This window comes from Monodelphis domestica, chromosome 1 (genome assembly GCF_027887165.1).
Source record: "Monodelphis domestica isolate mMonDom1 chromosome 1, mMonDom1.pri, whole genome shotgun sequence".
Classification (NCBI taxonomy): Eukaryota; Metazoa; Chordata; class Mammalia; order Didelphimorphia; family Didelphidae; genus Monodelphis; species Monodelphis domestica.
The window spans coordinates 570,130,395-570,148,248 of NC_077227.1; the positions used below are offsets into that span (position 1 = coordinate 570,130,395).

At 38.6% G+C, this 17,854-nt stretch overlaps 1 protein-coding gene across 5 annotated transcripts in view; it reads left to right on the forward strand.

The window, feature by feature from the left end:
- Window positions 1-5,178: 5,178 nt before the first annotated feature.
- GFPT1 (glutamine--fructose-6-phosphate transaminase 1) overlaps window positions 5,179-17,854 on the forward strand; it is a 92,707-nt gene continuing 80,031 nt past the window's right edge. The window contains exons 1-2 of one of the 5 annotated variants that reach the window (XM_056813443.1): window positions 5,236-5,549; window positions 9,399-9,466. Coding sequence is in view for 3 of the 5 variants with exons in the window: in XM_007476275.3 (XP_007476337.1) it covers window positions 5,543-5,549 (7 nt within the window). In the remaining 2 variants the exon portion in view is untranslated. Of the gene's footprint in view, window positions 5,550-9,398; window positions 9,467-17,854 lie in introns of all 5 variants that reach the window. The other 4 variants (XM_056813444.1, XM_007476275.3, XM_007476273.3 and 1 more) reach the window with 4 other exon arrangements.

Genomic DNA, 17,854 nt, shown 5'->3' on the forward strand with positions numbered 1-17,854 from the left:
TCACCTGCACATTTTCTCTTCAGCCATTCAACATGATTTCCAAATTAATACATTTATCTTTTTATTTTTAAGCTAAGTTTTGGAGTCTTATATTCTTGCAAAGGGTAACCTGTCATGAACCTGGGGTTCACCTTGAGTTCTCCCACAACAAACTCATGTAGTCCCTATATTTTACAGATGAAGGAACTGAAGACTAGAGAGCTCATTCAACCACTAAGGTGCCTGAGCTGAGCCAAGAGTCAGTTAGGTCTTCTAGCTTCCAGTGCCATGATCCTTCTACCACACCTACTCCATGCCTCATTATATCTCTTCTTCTTCTTCCTCCTCCTCCTTCCTCCTCCTCCTCATCTTTCTTTCTTTCTTTCTTTCTTTCTTTCTTTCTTTCTTTCTTTCTTTCTTTCTTTCTTTCTTTCTTTCTTTCTTTCTTTCTTTCTTTCTTTCTTTCTTTCTTTCTTTCTTTCTTTCTTTCTTTCTTTCTTTCTTTCTTTTTCTTCTTCTCTCTCTTTCTTCCTTCTTCCTTTCTTAATGTAACCCCTTTAATTGTTTAAATAATATTTTATTTCCCTCAATTGAATATAAAAACAATTTTAAAAATTCATTTAAAATTTTTTTTTGAATTCCAAATTCTTTCCCTCCCTCTCTCATTCTTTCCTACTCCTTCCTGCTTCCTGAGAGGGTAAGCAATTTGCTATCAATTTTACATGTGCAATAATGTAAAACTTTCTCCCATATTAGTCCTTTTATGGAACAGATCTCAAATGAAAAAAGAAGAATGAAGAGTAGTAGGAGGAAAGTTAAATATAATATTCTTTGATTTGCATTTACACTCCATCATTTCTTTCTCTTGAGATAGATGGTATTATGTGTCATGATTCTCTGGGAGTGTTTTGGATCACTGCATTTTTGAGAATAATTAGGTCATTCTCAGTTGTTCATCAAAAATATTGCTTTCACTATGTTCAATGTCTTTCTGGCTGTGCTTACTTCACTTTCCATCAGTTCATATAAGTCTTTCCAGATTTTTCCAAAATCATCCTGCTTGTCATTTCTTATATCACAGTAGTATTCCATCATAATCATATACCACAACTGTTCAGCTATTCCCCAGTTGATGGGCAACCCTTCAATTTCTAATTCTTTGCTATCACAATAAGAGCTACAATGAATATTTTGTACAAATAGGTTCTTCCCTCCCTTCCTCCCTCTTTTATTATCTGTTTGTGATACAGACCTATTAGTGATCTTGTTAGATCAAAAGGTATGCACAGTTTTAGAGCACTTTGGGTATAGTTTCAAATTATTCCCCAGAATGGATGGATCAGATCACAATTCCATTAATAGTGCATTTGTGTCCCAGTTTTCCTATGTCCCCTCTGACATTTATCATTTTCTTTTTCTGTCCTCTGCATCTTTCTGATTGACTCTTCCATGGGATTTCTTATCTTAGAAGGCTATCACCTTTGGAGGCAGCAAATATATTGCTTAGACAACTGTTAATAAAGAGTAAAGAAAAAGGATTAAATTAACTTTGAAGGATGTAGGCACTCACTTTTTAGGATGTGAACAATTTGGTTATGAAATAAGGCAGAAAATATCTTTTAAAATCTTAAGAAATTAAAATATGAAGGAATGATAGTTTCCAAATAAAATGAAGGATGTAGGCACTCACTTTTTAAGATGTGTATGAGACACATAGACAGGAGGACCACGTAGAAACTGATTGAATCAGTTTGTGAATAGGGCACCATGGTCACTCAGCTCATTTGCATGTCAGTTTTTGGAGTTTGAGTGGTGAAAACTCAGAAAGTGACAAAATTAAATAGTGGTGGTGACACTGATTAAATTAGCACTGTTCATTTTATAACTAAGAGAAAGATAGATTTCATGAGTTTTTCCTTATAAGAGTGCTAGGAGGTTTGTATTTGAGGTAAGAATATTGAAGAACACTGCAAGAGAGGAATTACAAAGATAAGAGGGGCAGTTAAAAGGGCAGCAGGAGATGATTGTTGGAAGATGGCAAGAGAAAGGATAAAAAGCTCATTAGAAAACAGCTGAATTTTGCCTATTGCCATTTCGAATCACCTATAATTAGAGAGAGGAAATCTTTCAAAAGTGCTTGGTTGCTGTCCATTGATCTTTTCTGATTTAACAGGGAAAAGTAGAAGGGAAAATCATACTCTGAAGCTTTTTTTTGTTGTAAATATAAATGGAATTGATAAATGGATGGATGGTCAGAGCATCCTGTTGGACTGGCTAGGTTTGTTCTGAATCATTCAGAGAACCATATTAAAGAGGTTCAGAGTTTTTTGGTTTAAGTGAACTACTTATCTTTATAATAATGTGATACTAGCTTAGTTTTCTTTTAAGGGTGATTATGAATCAAAAGTGCTCGTCACTGTTCCATCAGTTTGAGAGTAAAAGAGGAACAAATTTGCCTAGAGAACAGAAAGGAATCAGTTGGAAGAGAAGCAGCTTTGTGTGGTCCAGAGGGTTTCTGTGACAAAGATCAAGGCATTAAGACCTGTTGTCCAGAGTTGTGAATTTCCCTTAACACGAGTTGTTATTACTCATGTGTTTCCCTTCTAGATTTTGGAAAGTATCTGTCTGCTCTTCTTTATAATTATTATGTATATTTATGAAATCGTGACCTATGTTTATATGTGAACAGTGATGTATTGATCATTTTCACGCATGCTTTAAATTGAATAACTGTGATGATACTTACTGCTTTTGCCCTATCATTAAGTAAATGTTTTATGATTGAGATGATGATAGTATTATTGTACTGATTTTATGTAGATAGGAAGCACAATAGTGGAGGCTTAAAGGCAACAGTGACAAGTATAGAAAACCATCAGCCAGCACCACACCATCCATATGTGGAACCATTGTTTGTAGCAAATGGAAAATTTTTTAATGCTGTGGATAATTTCATTTACTTTGCATGTATATTTTCCAGGGATGACCACATAAATGATGAGTTGATGCCAGAGCTAGCTCAGTGTTTGGGAGGTTACAAAGGAAAGTGTGGAAGAGAAGAGGTATTAAGCTGCCTACCAAACTGAAGGTTTACAGATTCATTTTGGTGACCTCATTATGTTTGCCTGTGAAACCTAGACAGTCTGCCCAGAAGTACCATGCCAAGAAATGGAATCACTTTCATTCAAATTATCTTAGAAAGATCCTGAAGTTCATCTGGCAAGATAAGATATTGACCTCTGAGGTCCTTTTTTGAGCTGAACTGCCAACCATTCAGATTGTACTACAGATAATGAAACTCCCATGTGTTGTTCCAATGCCAAATGTATGATTGCCTAAAACTCTTTTCTGGAGAAATCACTAAAAGCTAGCATTCACATGGAGATCAGAAGTGATACAAGGATACTCTCAAGGTCTCTCTGAAGAACTTTGGCATTGATTTTGAGACCTGAGGGACCCAGGTACTTGCCCATTGGGCATGGTGTGCCTGTATCAAAGAAAGCCATTCTCTATCAACTGAGCAGAACTGAAGTAGCTTAAAAGAAAGGAATGATGTGTGAATTTAGATATCTCCAATCCAAATGTTCATATAAGCTATTTGTGTCTCACTTGTGGTAATCTTCTCAATTTGTATTGGTTCTCATCAGACACAGCTGGACACACTGTACATTGGCCCCAACATAGTGATGTCATTTTTAGATTTTTGGTCCTCTTCAAGTATAACCAGCATCATTTAGGGGTTACATTAGACCAAGGTTTTGGGTTTAGCAAAATGGCATAGTAAAGCATTAATGTACCATACTAATCTCCACCATATAGATTAGGGAGAGAAAAAAGTAAAATCTGGTGATCCAGATTTTTCTAAGTGCATGCTTATTTTGTAACTCTATAGTTATTTTTTGTCACTATTATTATTTAGTTGCATTAAAGTGAAAGATTGGGAAATGTAAGAGTTGGGCAGTTCTAATGAAGGACTTCGAATCCTTAGGCAATAAAAAAAAGAAAAAAAAAGTGGAAAAGAATTTGCTTTTACCAGAAAGACTGGCTCTGAGTAGCTGTTTGAAATCAGAAAGTTTTAGCCACAATGTTTCTTTCCTTCCTTCTCCTGTCTCTGATTTTTTCTCCCTTCTAATCTCTAATATCTTTATTATTGCTCTTTTTGTTAGTACCTTTCTTCCTTTTTCAATTCAGGAGGCAGCTATGGAGACTGGTCATTTTCAATCTCTGTGCCTCAATTTGTTCTTTGTCTAATTCAGTATTATTTACCTCATTCGGTTATTGCAAGGAAACCACTCTGAAAACTCCGGAGGGTCCGGTTTTAAGAAGTTCTGTGGAGATGCCCTGCTGTCACTTATTTGTTTCTATGGCTTTAGCTAATTCACCTAACCTCTAGCCTCAATTTTTGCATATCTTAAATAGGAATGATTCCTAACCTCAGAGGTTTTTGTGAGGCACAAAGGAGATGATGTATATAAAACGATTTGTAAACCGTAAAGTGCTACAAATTCAACAAACATTTCTTAAAAAACTTATAGTGGCAATACACTGTGCCATTGTTATCTCTGTGACCGTGGTGCAGTTACTTCCTCTTCCTAAGAAGAATGAGTTGGGTTTTAAATATCTCTAAGGTCCTTTCCAGATCTAAGACTGTTCTGATGGATGGCAAACCTCTTTACAGGTAGCTTAATCTCGCTGACTTTGAAAGCCCCCTTTAGGCTCTAATAATTGGGGTGATGAGATAATCTTTTAAATAAAATGATTCTATGCAAATGTTAGCTATTGTTATTATTCTCTTATTTCCTATCTTTTTTTATTTCTTGATCTTTTTCTGCGGAACTCCAATTCACCTCTTTGTCAGGCTCCATATTATGCATACCAATTTGGGAACCAAGCACCGGAAAAGCAGAGGGGCGTGTGCCCCTTAGGGCGATCAGTTGGGGCTCCCCTTCACTGCTTTTCCCCGCTTGCCCCTCCTACGGGCGGCCTGAGGAGACTCGCCCAGACACCAGGATCTCTAAACGGATGCTGCGGGGAGGGGGCGGACGAGCTCTGGGTGCCACGTCTATCATGCCAGCAGCGCAGCGCGACGCAAGGAGGGAGGGACAGTGGAGGAAAGAGGGGGAGGAGAAACTGGCAGAGGAAAGCCGACGGCCAAGAAACTGGGGAGGTGGAGCCTTAGTCTGAGGGGCGGGCCGACGGCCCAATAGGATGGCGGCACGCCATGCACGCGGGGAGGTGTGAGCGGGACAGAGGCGGAGCCCAGGCGGTTGCTAGCGGCTGAACCTGGGAGCGTCCGCAGGAAGCCCGCCCCGCCTCCGCTGCAGTAGTGAACTGGGAGAGTCAGCCGCCCAGTCAGTTAGGTAGCCCGGTAGACCAGCACACTGAAGGATAGCTAGGACAGTGATCGGGACGTCGCATCCTCCGGCCTTCCCTCGCCCTCTGGGTTTCTCTCGCGCACGCGTTACAGTCTTCTGGGCATCTTCCGCCTACCCCCCAAACACTCCTCCTCTTGCTGCGCTTTCCGCGCCCCCCGCTTCGAGTTTGCGCGCACCTCCTTCTCACCATGTGCGGTAAGATGGGGGGGGGGGCGGGCGGAAGATCAGGGCTCCAAGAGTGGGGCTACGAGGGAGGGAGGAAGGTTAGGTACCGTTGAGGGGGGAGTTCCCTAGAAGTAGGAAAGGGTGGCTGGGGGAGCAGGTATGGACGGAGGCGATGAGGACCTGGGCGCTGCTCTAATCCCCCGGGTGGGCTGAGCACCGAACCCCTCTCCTCCCTCCTCGTCCGGGTGGTCTAACAGCGTGGGAGGGTCTGCTCCACCCTCTCCTCCATCCTTCCTTGGAGTTTGGGGAAGGCTCAGGAAGGAACTTTCTCCTCCCTCCCGCACGTAGGTGGGCTGAGGAGAGGCGGGGAAGGGCCCTGGTGCCTACAGGAGGTGGGAAAGAGGAGGGGGTGACCGAGAGGGGGCCCCTGAGTGTAGAGAGGGGGACGCGGGAGGTCGGAACCGGTATCTCAGGGGGGCTGGTCGGGGAGGGGGCGTGGTCATCGACCGCGTTTTGAGCCGCCCCTGATTGCTCCAGTTCTTGTGCGTGCAGGGGGAGTAAACTGGGGGCCTGGAGGAGATCCTACAACCGTGGAAGGAACTGGGGGTGTTTTTATTAAAGGCCAGAGAGGACAGGACGTCAGGGGGCCGAGGCGGAAGCCCCCACATAGTCCTTCCCAAATATCAGAAAAGCCTCCAAAGTGTGGTTTGGTTCCAGGGGGTAATTTAGGAACAGTGGGTGGAAGTGGCCAGGAGGCCCATTTAGCCTTGACGAACTGAAAAATTGGCTAATAATTAGTAACTGTCCCAAGTAGAAAGGGCTATTTCCTGGAGTAGTGAGTTTTCCTTCAGTGGTGGTCTTCAAGGGGGTGCCTGTAGGACTGCTTGGGGACTGTGGAAGGGATTTGTGTAGCCCTATGAATCCACCTAGGACCCCCTAGGCGTAATTCTATGAGGAAATAATTTTGTAAAGAGCTTAGCCCAGTGCCTGGTACAGAAGTAGAATGCCGTATAAGTGTTAGCGATTATTTTAGTTATTAATCATTGTTAAAGTTGAGAGTTAAGTTAGACTGAGAGCGAGATTTCAGTATGTGAGGTCTTGGTTTACTTTGGTTCTTTCCAGCCTTTTTATTTTTATTTTATTTAATTATTTTTTTTTATTTTTTTAAATAAACCCTTACCTTCTGTCTTGGAATCAATACTGTGTATTGGTTTCAAGGCAGAAGAGTGGTAAGGGCTAGGCAATGGGGGTTAAGTGACTTGCCCAGAGTCACACAGCTGGGAAGTGTCTGAGGTCAGATTTGAACCTGGGACCTCCCGCCTCTAAGTCTGGCCCTCAATCCACTGAGCTACCCGGTTGCCCCCTATTTTTATTTTTTTTTAATATATAGGGGTTATTGTACATGCCCCATTAAAAAAAAATCAGAGGCTTGGGGATGCTTATAAAGCATTAAAAATCAAACCAGTTTCTTCTGTCCTCATCCATTATTGAAATTATTTCCATATCAGTGGATCTGATAAATAACTGTAATTGCAGGGCCTTATACTTGATCCTCCTATTGTAAGGATGTTAGGAGTCTCTTGCAAATGAGATGCCCAATTCATCAGAGATAACAGGCCCATTTTCATTATGTGTACACAGTCTCTTCTTACCTTATGTACATAACTGTGCTTTTAAAGGAGTAATATGATTCATTTCCTGTATTTCTTTCTTTTTTTTTTTTAAACCCTTACCTTCTGTCTTGGAATCAATACTGTGTATTGGCTCCAAGGCAGAAGAGTGGTAAGGGCTAGGCAATGGGGGTCAAGTGACTTGCCCAGGGTCACACAACTGGGAAGAGTCTGAGGCCAGATTTGAACCTAGGACCTCCCATCTCTAGGCCTGGCTCTCAATCCACTGAGCTACCCAGCTGCCCTCCATTTCCTGTATTTCTTCAAGAATCTATCATGCATAGTACAGCATCTTAATGAAAATGTAATTTAGGCTGGGTAAGTGCAATGCCTTGTTAAATATTGGGGATACCAATAGAAAAGTAGGACAGTTCCAACTCTGAAGGAGCTCACATTCTAACAAGAAGTCACAGCATACTTAACAGTTTTCAGCTGCAGGCTAGGTGGAAAACTCAGGGGATCCTTAGGGTACATGTAACAGGTAAAGCAGATGCAAATGCATCTTCTTTAATGTCATTTCCATTGGTAAAACCATATCCATTTGAAATTAAACTATTGGTCATGCCAAAGATTTGGATGGTAAGAACTTCTTTTTCTGGATCTTCACTACACTTATGGCTCCTAAGGAGGCATAGTAGACATTACAAGCATTACTCTTCTGAACAGTGCTTTTATTCTGAATCTCTTATGCTTGCTTACCCTGAAGTTTATTGGTGTTTATTGGGATGACTGGACCCCCTTTCACAGGAATTTCTCTTTCCCTTGATGGCTGAGAAAGGGGAGGCCAGACAGTAAACAGAGTTGATGGTCTTCAGTGCACAGCTATTCCTAATATTGGTCTTGTCTTGGGTTCTCCCCTTAATGTATGGACTATAATAGATCTGGAATGAAAACATAAGGTACTTAATGATCAGCCCTATCGTTTCCAGATTTAGGTAGTTCTTCAGAACTGATATATAGTACCATCTAAACCAGACACAGTGAAGTAGCAGCCTTCATTTCTCTGCTGACCCTACAAGAACTTGTCCTATGCAAACATAGCTTTTAAGAACCAGAATTATTCCAAAGATCAGCCTAATCGGTTTTGGAGAAGCTAACCACCAATAAAATTATTATTTTTTTAAATCTGTAGTAATTCATGGAATGTGTCTACTTAAAGTGTATCTAAGAATGTTTAAAAATTAAGGCTAGTGTATAGTCTCTGTTTCTGAATGTTTGTCTCTTTTAGTATATTATCTTGAAGTATGTATTAACACACCCTTAACATCTGTTAAGGGATCATATGTATTTCTGCTATCTGGGATACAATATAAAATATTGCAATTTATTGCCATCTGTCAGAGCAACTGTGTCCTTTGCTTCTTTATTGAATCACATCCTAGAATGTACTTTTTCTGTTTCTCCATCTGTGAAGTACTCTTCTTCTAAGACTCAGCTCTCGTGCCACCTACTCCATGAAGTCTCTGACCCCTTGACTTGTAAGGCCTCTCTTGGCCTTCCTCAAGTTTTCATGAAAAAAAAAAAAACATTTTTTTTCTATCTCTTCTTTGTCCTTAGAAAATATAATATGTGAATTTATTTGTGTGTACATTATACTCTATTAGACTGCAAATGTTTTGAAGGCCAGGATTATTGTCTTCTAAAAATTTTCTTTATTTTTTATAACTTAGTCTTCTACAAACATTTATTGTACAAAGAGTTAACTTAAAAGAGGATTATATTTGAACCTATGAACTCCTGTTACATGCATAAAAACCCAAATCTATATTAAAATTAATAGCAAAATTGCCCGTTGTGTCACCTTCTGATTTATTTTTGTTGTGTATTTTAAAATATTATAGTTGCCTATTTCTTCTTCCTAACCAATCAGCCACTATATTAAAAATTGTATTCATTGTTCTGTACTGCTAATACACTTCTGCTAGAAGCAAGAGGTATGCTATATTATCAACTTTTTGAAGTTATGAATGATTATTTTATTTAAGATTCTTAAGTATTTCAGAGTTATTTTCCTCTAAATTATTGTGGTCATTGTGTAAATTGAACTAGTTCTGCTTGCTTTCCTCTATATTAAGTCATAAAAGCCTTGCCAGGTTTTTCTGTATTAGTTTTACTTATTTTTTTATTGTATGATAATATTTTATTCATATACCATAATTTGTTCAGCCACTTTCCATTAATATTATGTCTTCATTTCACTTTCACCTAGTATACAGTTCTTTTTCCATTACTTCATTGGAGCTATGATATGATTGGGTGTTTCTTCCAAAGATTCAGGTAATCCATGCCTTTTAATCCTAATTTTTGATCGTGTCCTTCCATAATTCCCCAATCCTCTTCCCCAGCAAATTCATCCAATATTTTCTTGTGTTCTATTGATTATTTTGAGGATACTGGTGGAAGATGAGAACTGTCCCATGGTCATCCCTTGCTCTTGCCATCTGCCCAGTCCATCTATTTTAATCATTGTTTTTTGGGAATAGAGTCCTATATTTTGCTTTTCTAAAAGTAATTCCTTTGTGTAATGTATTATAGCCTGCTCATGCCTACCCATGCCTACTGTAAAGGAGAAGAAAAAAAATTTTTTTTAAGTTTTTTTTTTTAAGTTTGGACTGGATTATATTTAAAATAGGGTCCAGGAATTTAGAGATTTATTTATAATTTATTTACAAAATATACAAAGAGTGAAGTAAGAAAATCAGAGAGAGGCTAGGGTAAGATATCTAGGCTAAGCACTAAGTAATTTACTTCCGGCCCTGGGCAGGGAAAGTTAGTCCTTAGAGGCAAAGCCGAGGACCTGGGGAAGTCTCCCTCAAGAGGTAGGTCTCTCCTGAGGTTAGAATCTTCAGAAAATCCAGAAAAGGAGTCAGCTTTTCACTCACCATGTGTCAGTCCAAAAGAAGAGATTCAAGGTCAGTCTCACCAGGAAAAGGTCCAAGCAGGAGATTGCTTACCAGCCTCCAACTCCAACTCCGAACTCCAGAAGAAGACGAAGTTCAAGTTGAACTCCACTCAGGAAGTTGTAATTCCCTTTTAATGACACTTTCTTTTGCATCACTTCCTGTGCCTTCCCCTAATTTTGTGTCTACCAATCACAGTTGAAGCTTTGCTTAGGCCAGCTCATGGGGCAGTCAGTTTGATTCTGATTCGTCACCCACAATTGCTTAGGTGGGTCACAGACCTCCCCACTTAATGATTAAGTGGGATGTTTACACTTTTGGTGATTAAATCTAAAAATGGGTAAGGGAATTAATTTAATTTTCACAATCAGGGGAGAGTTAAATTTCATCTTCACACTACCATGAATCTTTTAATTGTCCTTTGACTTTTAATTGTCCTCAGCATCAGTTCATCAGATACTCTCATGTTCCATGACTTGCAGCCTTACAGTATTCCCAGAAGAATAGTTATTTAAAAGAGTAGTCAATTTCATAGAAAAGTTTGGGACTCATTAAAATAACTTAGCTTGCTGTCCTCTTCCTGCTAAATTCTTGACCCAGCTCTTGGTCCTTTTAATTCCATGTTTATTCAAGATATTTATACTGTTAGATGAATGCTATCAGTCTCCCATCCAATTAACTACATGTCTTCTGAACAATAGGTAATTTTCATTCTAAGTAGGCTCTTAGGAAATATTTTTTGAATTGTCAAATGAAAGCCCATAATTGTCAACTGTATATCATCCTCCTTCATCTTATAGTGTTTATAGTTTATAGTTATAGTAGAATCATGGAGGCTAGGTGGGAACTGTGAAGTATGTGGATTGTTTATCAATATTTTTTCCATGTTTAATTTAAATTATGCTGATTTCAGCCTCAGAAGATGAAAGCTGGATTAAAGCTAAGAATAGACTTGACTTGAAAAATTATAAATATTTTGCTAAAATTATGATAGTATAAATAAGTGTATAAAATGCCAGAAATCAATCTCATTGTTAATCAGTAGAATCATTTTGCAACTGACAGCTTAATTTCAAAAAAGCATACTAATATAGTTTTAAACTGGCTCCTCAATCAGTGTTTCATTTAGTATTTAAGGAACTTTTCCTGAATGGTGAGTAAAATGTACATAAAGTACCTCTGGCTATTGATCTGTTTTTTCTTATTCCTGGAAAAATGGAAAGTAGAAAGAAGTATTGTATTTTAATTAGGCACAAATCAGAAATGTTTATGGAGTTTGTATATTATGCTTTATAGGAAGGGTGGAAGCCATTTAACCTGTTTTTTAAAAAAAATATTTAGCAAACATCCCCAAATCACACTTAATCCAATCATTATTGATGAGGAAAATGATTACTAGATACAGGAATCCCAAGACTTAATTTAACATTTGAAGAACTTCTGTCTCTTTGTTCTTTATTACCCACTAAAGCAAAGTGCCAGGTATGATTGGAATTTGGTAAGGCTTAGAATGTTTTTTCCTTATAAAATATATGAGAAAAGTTATGGAAATTAGTTGTATATGTTGTATATGTTGTTGTATAGTTGTATATGAATTATAGAGAAACCATTAAAAATAGTTTGTTTCCCATCCCACTTCTTTGTCATTGAGAAAAGCTTATTAGCTAGGGACAATTCACTAGCAACGGAATTATTGCTGAGAGTTGGTTTGGGGAGGATTTCTTAAGAGTTATACCAAATTGACCTGCTAAACTTCCTGAAATGATCACTGCACCTTCCTTTTATGACCTTTTAAGACTTCTAAATTCCTACAGCTATGCAGCAATTATTATTCATGTAAAGAGTTTCACCCATGTCCAGAATTTTGGTTTGAGAACCTCTCTTTCCAGAAAGTCAGCTCTTTCCCTTGAACTGTTCCAGGAAGCCTTTCTTTGATTTTTTTTCTATATGTGTAATAGATGATACTTGAGGGTGTATATTTGATGGTTACTAGATAACTAATGAATCACATAGTTATCTTCTTTTTGCCTAACCTCCTCCCTTTTGTACCTCCCTCTTCAGAAGCCTTTCAGCCTCCCCTGCCCCCTTAAGTCTCTCTCAAGTCACTCAGTGTGAGATGTGAGATTTCAGTGAAATAGTTCTTAATCTTTGTCAAACAAGGGGTTTATTTGGGGAAGACAGGACAAGGGTGGAGGATGGAGGTAAGAGGAATGGGATATCCCTATTATCTATAATGAGTGTTAGGTTGGAGGATATTGAGAGAAATGGCAATTCAGGCACTAGCATGAAACAGCCAGTCAGAGAGAGATATATGGACTATTGTCCTCCTTCAAATCAGCCAGGTCACCTCCAACTTGATTATCCCAAGTCCCAGAGATAAAACTCAAAGCCCAAAAACCCAGAAAAAGTCTAGCAGTTGACTTGGCTCCAAACTGCTTTTCCCCGTCACATTCCAAAAGGAATCTTCATTTGACTGACAGCTGACCCCTCTCCAGCTTCTATTCTTTGCATGCATTTTCTAATATTTTCTCTCTTCTCCATATATGGAAATTATTAATGTAGGAAAGGATCATTGATGGCTCTGAAATCCAGAGGCCACCCAGATATGGTGACCCCTTTCTGGGCTTGAGTTTAAATATGGCCCTAGACATTTGGTCAGATCTCTTAACTTTGCTTTGCCTCAGTTTCCTCAGCTGTAATATGGAGATAAAATAAAGTACCTACCTCCCAGAGTTGTTTTGAGAATCAAATGAGATATTTGTAAGGCATTTAAGCACAATGCCTGGCATAAAGTAGGTTCTTAATAAACGTGGTTATGCAGCTACTCATGGGCCTGATCCCAGTATTTATTGACTTGGATATGTTGGATTCTGTTTTTCTGATCTGGATCTATTTGAACCTTCTCAGTCAGCTTGCTGGTCTTCCCTCTCCATTTCAGGATCTCACTGTATTGGTGTCTGATTTGGTTGGCTTTTACCCTATTGTAGCTCAGAACTCCTGAGGTCATGGGATCTACCAGCATCAGCCTTCCCAATGTAAAGGATAATTTTTGTGTTATGACCTAAACTATATTAATTATTTGGTCGCCATGGATATCCCAAATATATAAGAAAAATACCCATCAACTGGAAATTTATAGTGATTTAATTAATATAGTAGAAAGAAATTAAGAAGGAAGAAGGAAAGGGTGTAGGATTTCTCCCACCTGACTTGTACCAGGAGGAAGACCAGAGGCTCTAGGAAGGTAAGGTTTTGGAGAGTAAAGGAGGAAGGAATCAGCCTGAACTCCAAGAGGGCTCAGCCAAGATACCTGAACCTGAATCAGTCAAGGGCAAACTCACTGCCAAAACCCAAACAAATAGCTGCCACCACTCCAAGATGTCGGAACACTTAGCACGCTGCCAGCCAGAGCCGCCTCTCCGGGGAAAGAGGGTGAAGCGAGGAAGTGATGTGCCCTATATAGACAGTTTTATGTCACTTTCCTGAATCTCATCTGTACCAGTGTTAGCTTAGCTTGACTTAGGATAGCCCAGGGGTCTATCAGCTGTTTCTGCACATGTCTCTTGAAGGCCATCTTCTTAGATACTTAATCCTTGAGTATAGGTTCAGACATTCCTGACCTTGTTAAACTAAGTAGGGTGGAGCAATGTAGAGTTCCCAAGACCTGATTCTTGGTATCTCCATTGTTACAAATCAGGAAATAGCTAAATCAAATCTTCTAAAGTATGGTCTGAGTAGGGTGGAGTAGTTTTTAAATTCACACCAAGGTATAGGAGATTACAGGTGTGTGCTACCTTGTCTGATCTTGAGCCTTCTGCAGGCTGAACATCCCCAATTCCTTCCGCTGATCTTTTATATGATATGTACTGAAGACCCTTCACCATCTTGGTTGACTGCACTGAAAGTTCTTCATCAATTTTACAGTAGACTTCCTAAAGCATGCTACCCAGAACTGAATGTAATACGTAAGATGTGGTTTGACTAGGGTAAACTCTCTAGGGATTATCATCTCTTTATGCTTGGAAGCTGCCTTTCTTGATGTAGCTTATGATTGCATTTACTTTTTTTGGCTGCCATATCACATTGTGAATGTATATGGAGCTTTTATTCCATTAAAACCCAAGATCTTTTAAAATCAATATTCAACCATTCATCTGGCATATAAAAACATACAGCACAAATACAAAGTTATTAAAAGCAAATCTATACAGTAGTTAAATATAAGGTAATTTGGGTACTAATTTGAGGAAATTAGAAAAGATTTTATAAGGATATTGGTGCTGCAGCATGAAGGAAGAGAGGGACCCTATGAGGTGGAAATAAAGAGGCCATGCATTCTAGGCATAAAGGCCTTTGCAATGGCATCGAGCCAGGAGATGGACTGCTGTGTATAAGGAACAAATGGAAGCTTAGTTGGATTGGATCAAAGAGTACAGTAGGGAGAATAATATCCAGTAAAGCTGGAAAGATGGATTGGGGCCAGGTTGCGTAGGGTTTTATAACCTAAGCAGAATTTATATTTTCTTTTGGAAATACTAGGAAACCACTGGAATTAATTGAATAGTGGTATGACAGGTTCAGATTTTCACTTAAGGAAAATAATTTTTATTGAAATGCCTTTCAAGAAGGCATAAGAAGCAGTTGGAAGGTTAGAAGTGTCAGAATAATGTAGTGTCAGGAAAACCAAAGGAGAGAGTTTCTGGCTATAAAGGCTGGTGTCTAACTCAGAAATCCTTTTCCTGCTTCCTCTCCTCATCTGCTGAAAAATAAAAGCCCTAAGTTATGTTAAAGGCTTTCTTTAATGCTGATCTAGTCTACTTTTCTAGTTATATCTCTTGCTATTCCCCTTTACAGCCTATGCTGCCTTCAAGTAATATTTAGATTTCATGAAGATACTGCTTTGTCATGTTTCTGTTAAAATATGTGTGAGATTTGAAATCAGTGGCTTGAATCTTATCATTTCTGGTAATAAATTCCCTTGTGATTTTGGGCACATCAAGAAGGTAAGCTCTTCTTCTGTAACATGAGAAGGTTAGACTAAATGGGATCTCTGATCAAAACTGCTATCTTTTATATATTCTTGTTTCCTGAATAAATTTATACTTCTTTTCATGCAGGTCTTCCACAGTCTGGGTCTACAGATTTAGGCTCATTTCATACTACTTTTTATACTCTTATTATTCCAGCCAAACTGGACTACTCTGTCCTGGGGCAATACTTGATTTTTGTTTCTACCTTTGTGTTTGTATACTGTTCCCTCTGTCTTGACTGAGATGTATTCCTCTCTTCAGCTTCCTTATTTTCCTTCAACACTCAGTAGCTCATGAATTACCTTTTTTTGGGTAGACTTCTTTGCTTTCCTACTTGAAAGTTTTATGACTTTTCCTAAATGCTTAGAACCTTGGGTCTTAAGCTCTTCACTCCTCCCATTCTCCCATCTATTGGGGGTACACATTCTACCCTCTTAAATTAAATAGAAGGTCTTTGAGAGCAGGGAACCTCTTATTTTTCTGTCTCTATCACCCAGCATTTTGCTTTGCTTATGATAAATGCTTAATTAATGTTTATTGAATTAAATTGAATTTGAACAGGAAGTGATAAAGATGTAATAAATTCCAGGCCTGGAGAATGGCTTGAATGGGAATACAAGGATGAGATCAGGGAATGTCTAGTTTTATTGAAACAAATGTATATAGGAGAATTATGTCAAAGAAGACTAGAGAAAGGTTGGTTGGAGCCATATTTATTATATCAATCTTGAAATGTCTGGTCAAAGACCTTTGAGTTATATTCCATAGGCAAAAGGGAACAGTTGAAGGTTTTTAAGTGATATCAGACTGGTGCTTTAAAAAGATTTTAGAAACTTATGTTATAGAGTAGAAGTTAGATTTGCTAGAAGAGGATTTCAATAGTTTTGGCAAGAGATGAGAAGTATCTCCCCTTTAGTGGTATCACTGTAAATTGAGACTAAGGAATGAATATGAGAAATGTAGAGGAAGACTTTCAATAGCTGACAACTGAGAAGATTTGGTAGGGAAAGGCAAGTACCTAAGATGATTTCTAAGGTTTGCAATGACCAAAACGGAAACATTTGCCGAACTCTATATATTATCCCATTTGAACCTCACAAAGACACTATCGTTTATTCTCATTTTATAGATGAGGAATTTGAGGCTCAGAAAGATGAAGTAACTTGCTCAGGTTATATAGCTAATAAATAGCAGAGGCAGAATTTGGCCTTTAGGCCTGTCTGATTCTGAGGCTAATATCTAGCTCATCTTTGTTGCCTTACAAAAAGAAAAGAAAAAAGCCCTTTAGGTTTTGAATGTCTAAGGAACCAAGTAAAAATGTCTAAGTGAAAATTTCAAATCATCATTCTTTTTCTCCCAGATTTTAAAAATCTTTCATTGATGGCTCAGTTTTTATATATCACTGTGGCTTTCTAATAACTTAACCTAAATCTTATTTTTTCATATATAAATCAAATCTTAAGAATTCTCTGGTAAAATAATCTATTACTTAAAAAATAAGCTTTGATTCTTGGAAAAAATCAGGCAGCTAATTTTCGTTTGGACTATTCTAAACTTTTGGAATATTTTAAAGGACATTTATAAGGCGAAATAATTAATATTTACATTACATATCACTTTAGAGTTTATATTTTCCTATCCTGTGGCAGTGCCACAATGAGGAAATTTGAGTCACAGAGGCTGACTTGCCTATGGTTATATAGGTAGTGAATTAGAGCTGAGACTTGAACACAGGCACATTCCTCCTAACCTTAAGATCATTGTTTTCACTGTAGTACGTTGTGTTCTGAGGATCATAGTTTACTTCTATGGGTAAGGAACTGTGTCAAGTTCTGGAGATAGAAAAAAGATGAAGACAAGGTCCCTGCCCTTGAGGAGCTTACATACATAACTACATACAAGAGACATACAGTGTAAATGGGAGGTAAATGCAGGGAAAACTTTAACAGTAGTAGTGGGGTTCAGAAAGTAGCATTTGAGGGAAGCCTGGAGGTAAGGAGGGAGGGCATTTCAGGTATGGGTAACAACTGATAAAAAGACATGGAGTTGAGGGGAGAGGAGTTTTCTTTTTGCTAACACTGAGCCTATTGAATCTTCCCTCTGCAGTTTTTTTCCATCTCATTCTTTACTTTTCTATTTTATTTATTAAAAAACAACAACAACAAAAACAAACCTCCATATGTTCTGCCTAAGAATCAATACTAACTATCATTTCCAAGGCAGGAGAGTGGTAAGGACTAGGCAATGGGGGTTAAGTGACTTGCCCAGGGTCACACAGCTGGGCCTGATTTGCACTTAGGACCTCCTGTCTCTAGGCCTGACTCAATCCACTGAGCCACCCAGCTGCCCCACTATTACCTTTAAAACATTGCTGTTACTGAGTAAATTGTTTTTCTGTTCTGCTCATTTTACCTGAGTTGATAGTCTTCCCAGGTTTTCTGAAACCAATCCCATCATTATTTCTTATAGCACAGTAGTGTTCTATCACATCCAGACACCATAATGTATTTAGCCATTTCCCAGTTGATGAATATCCCCCAATTTCTAGTTCTTGCCACCCCAAAAAGAATTGCTATAAGTATTTTTGTAAATATGGGACCCTTAAGTACCCTGGAGCAATGCCCACAGTCATAGAATTGTAAAAAGGAATTCTTTATTCCTTTTTTAATTTAACAGGGGACTTGGAGGTCCTCTTTCCATAGAGATGTATAGGCATTAACCAGCCCTCAGTGACA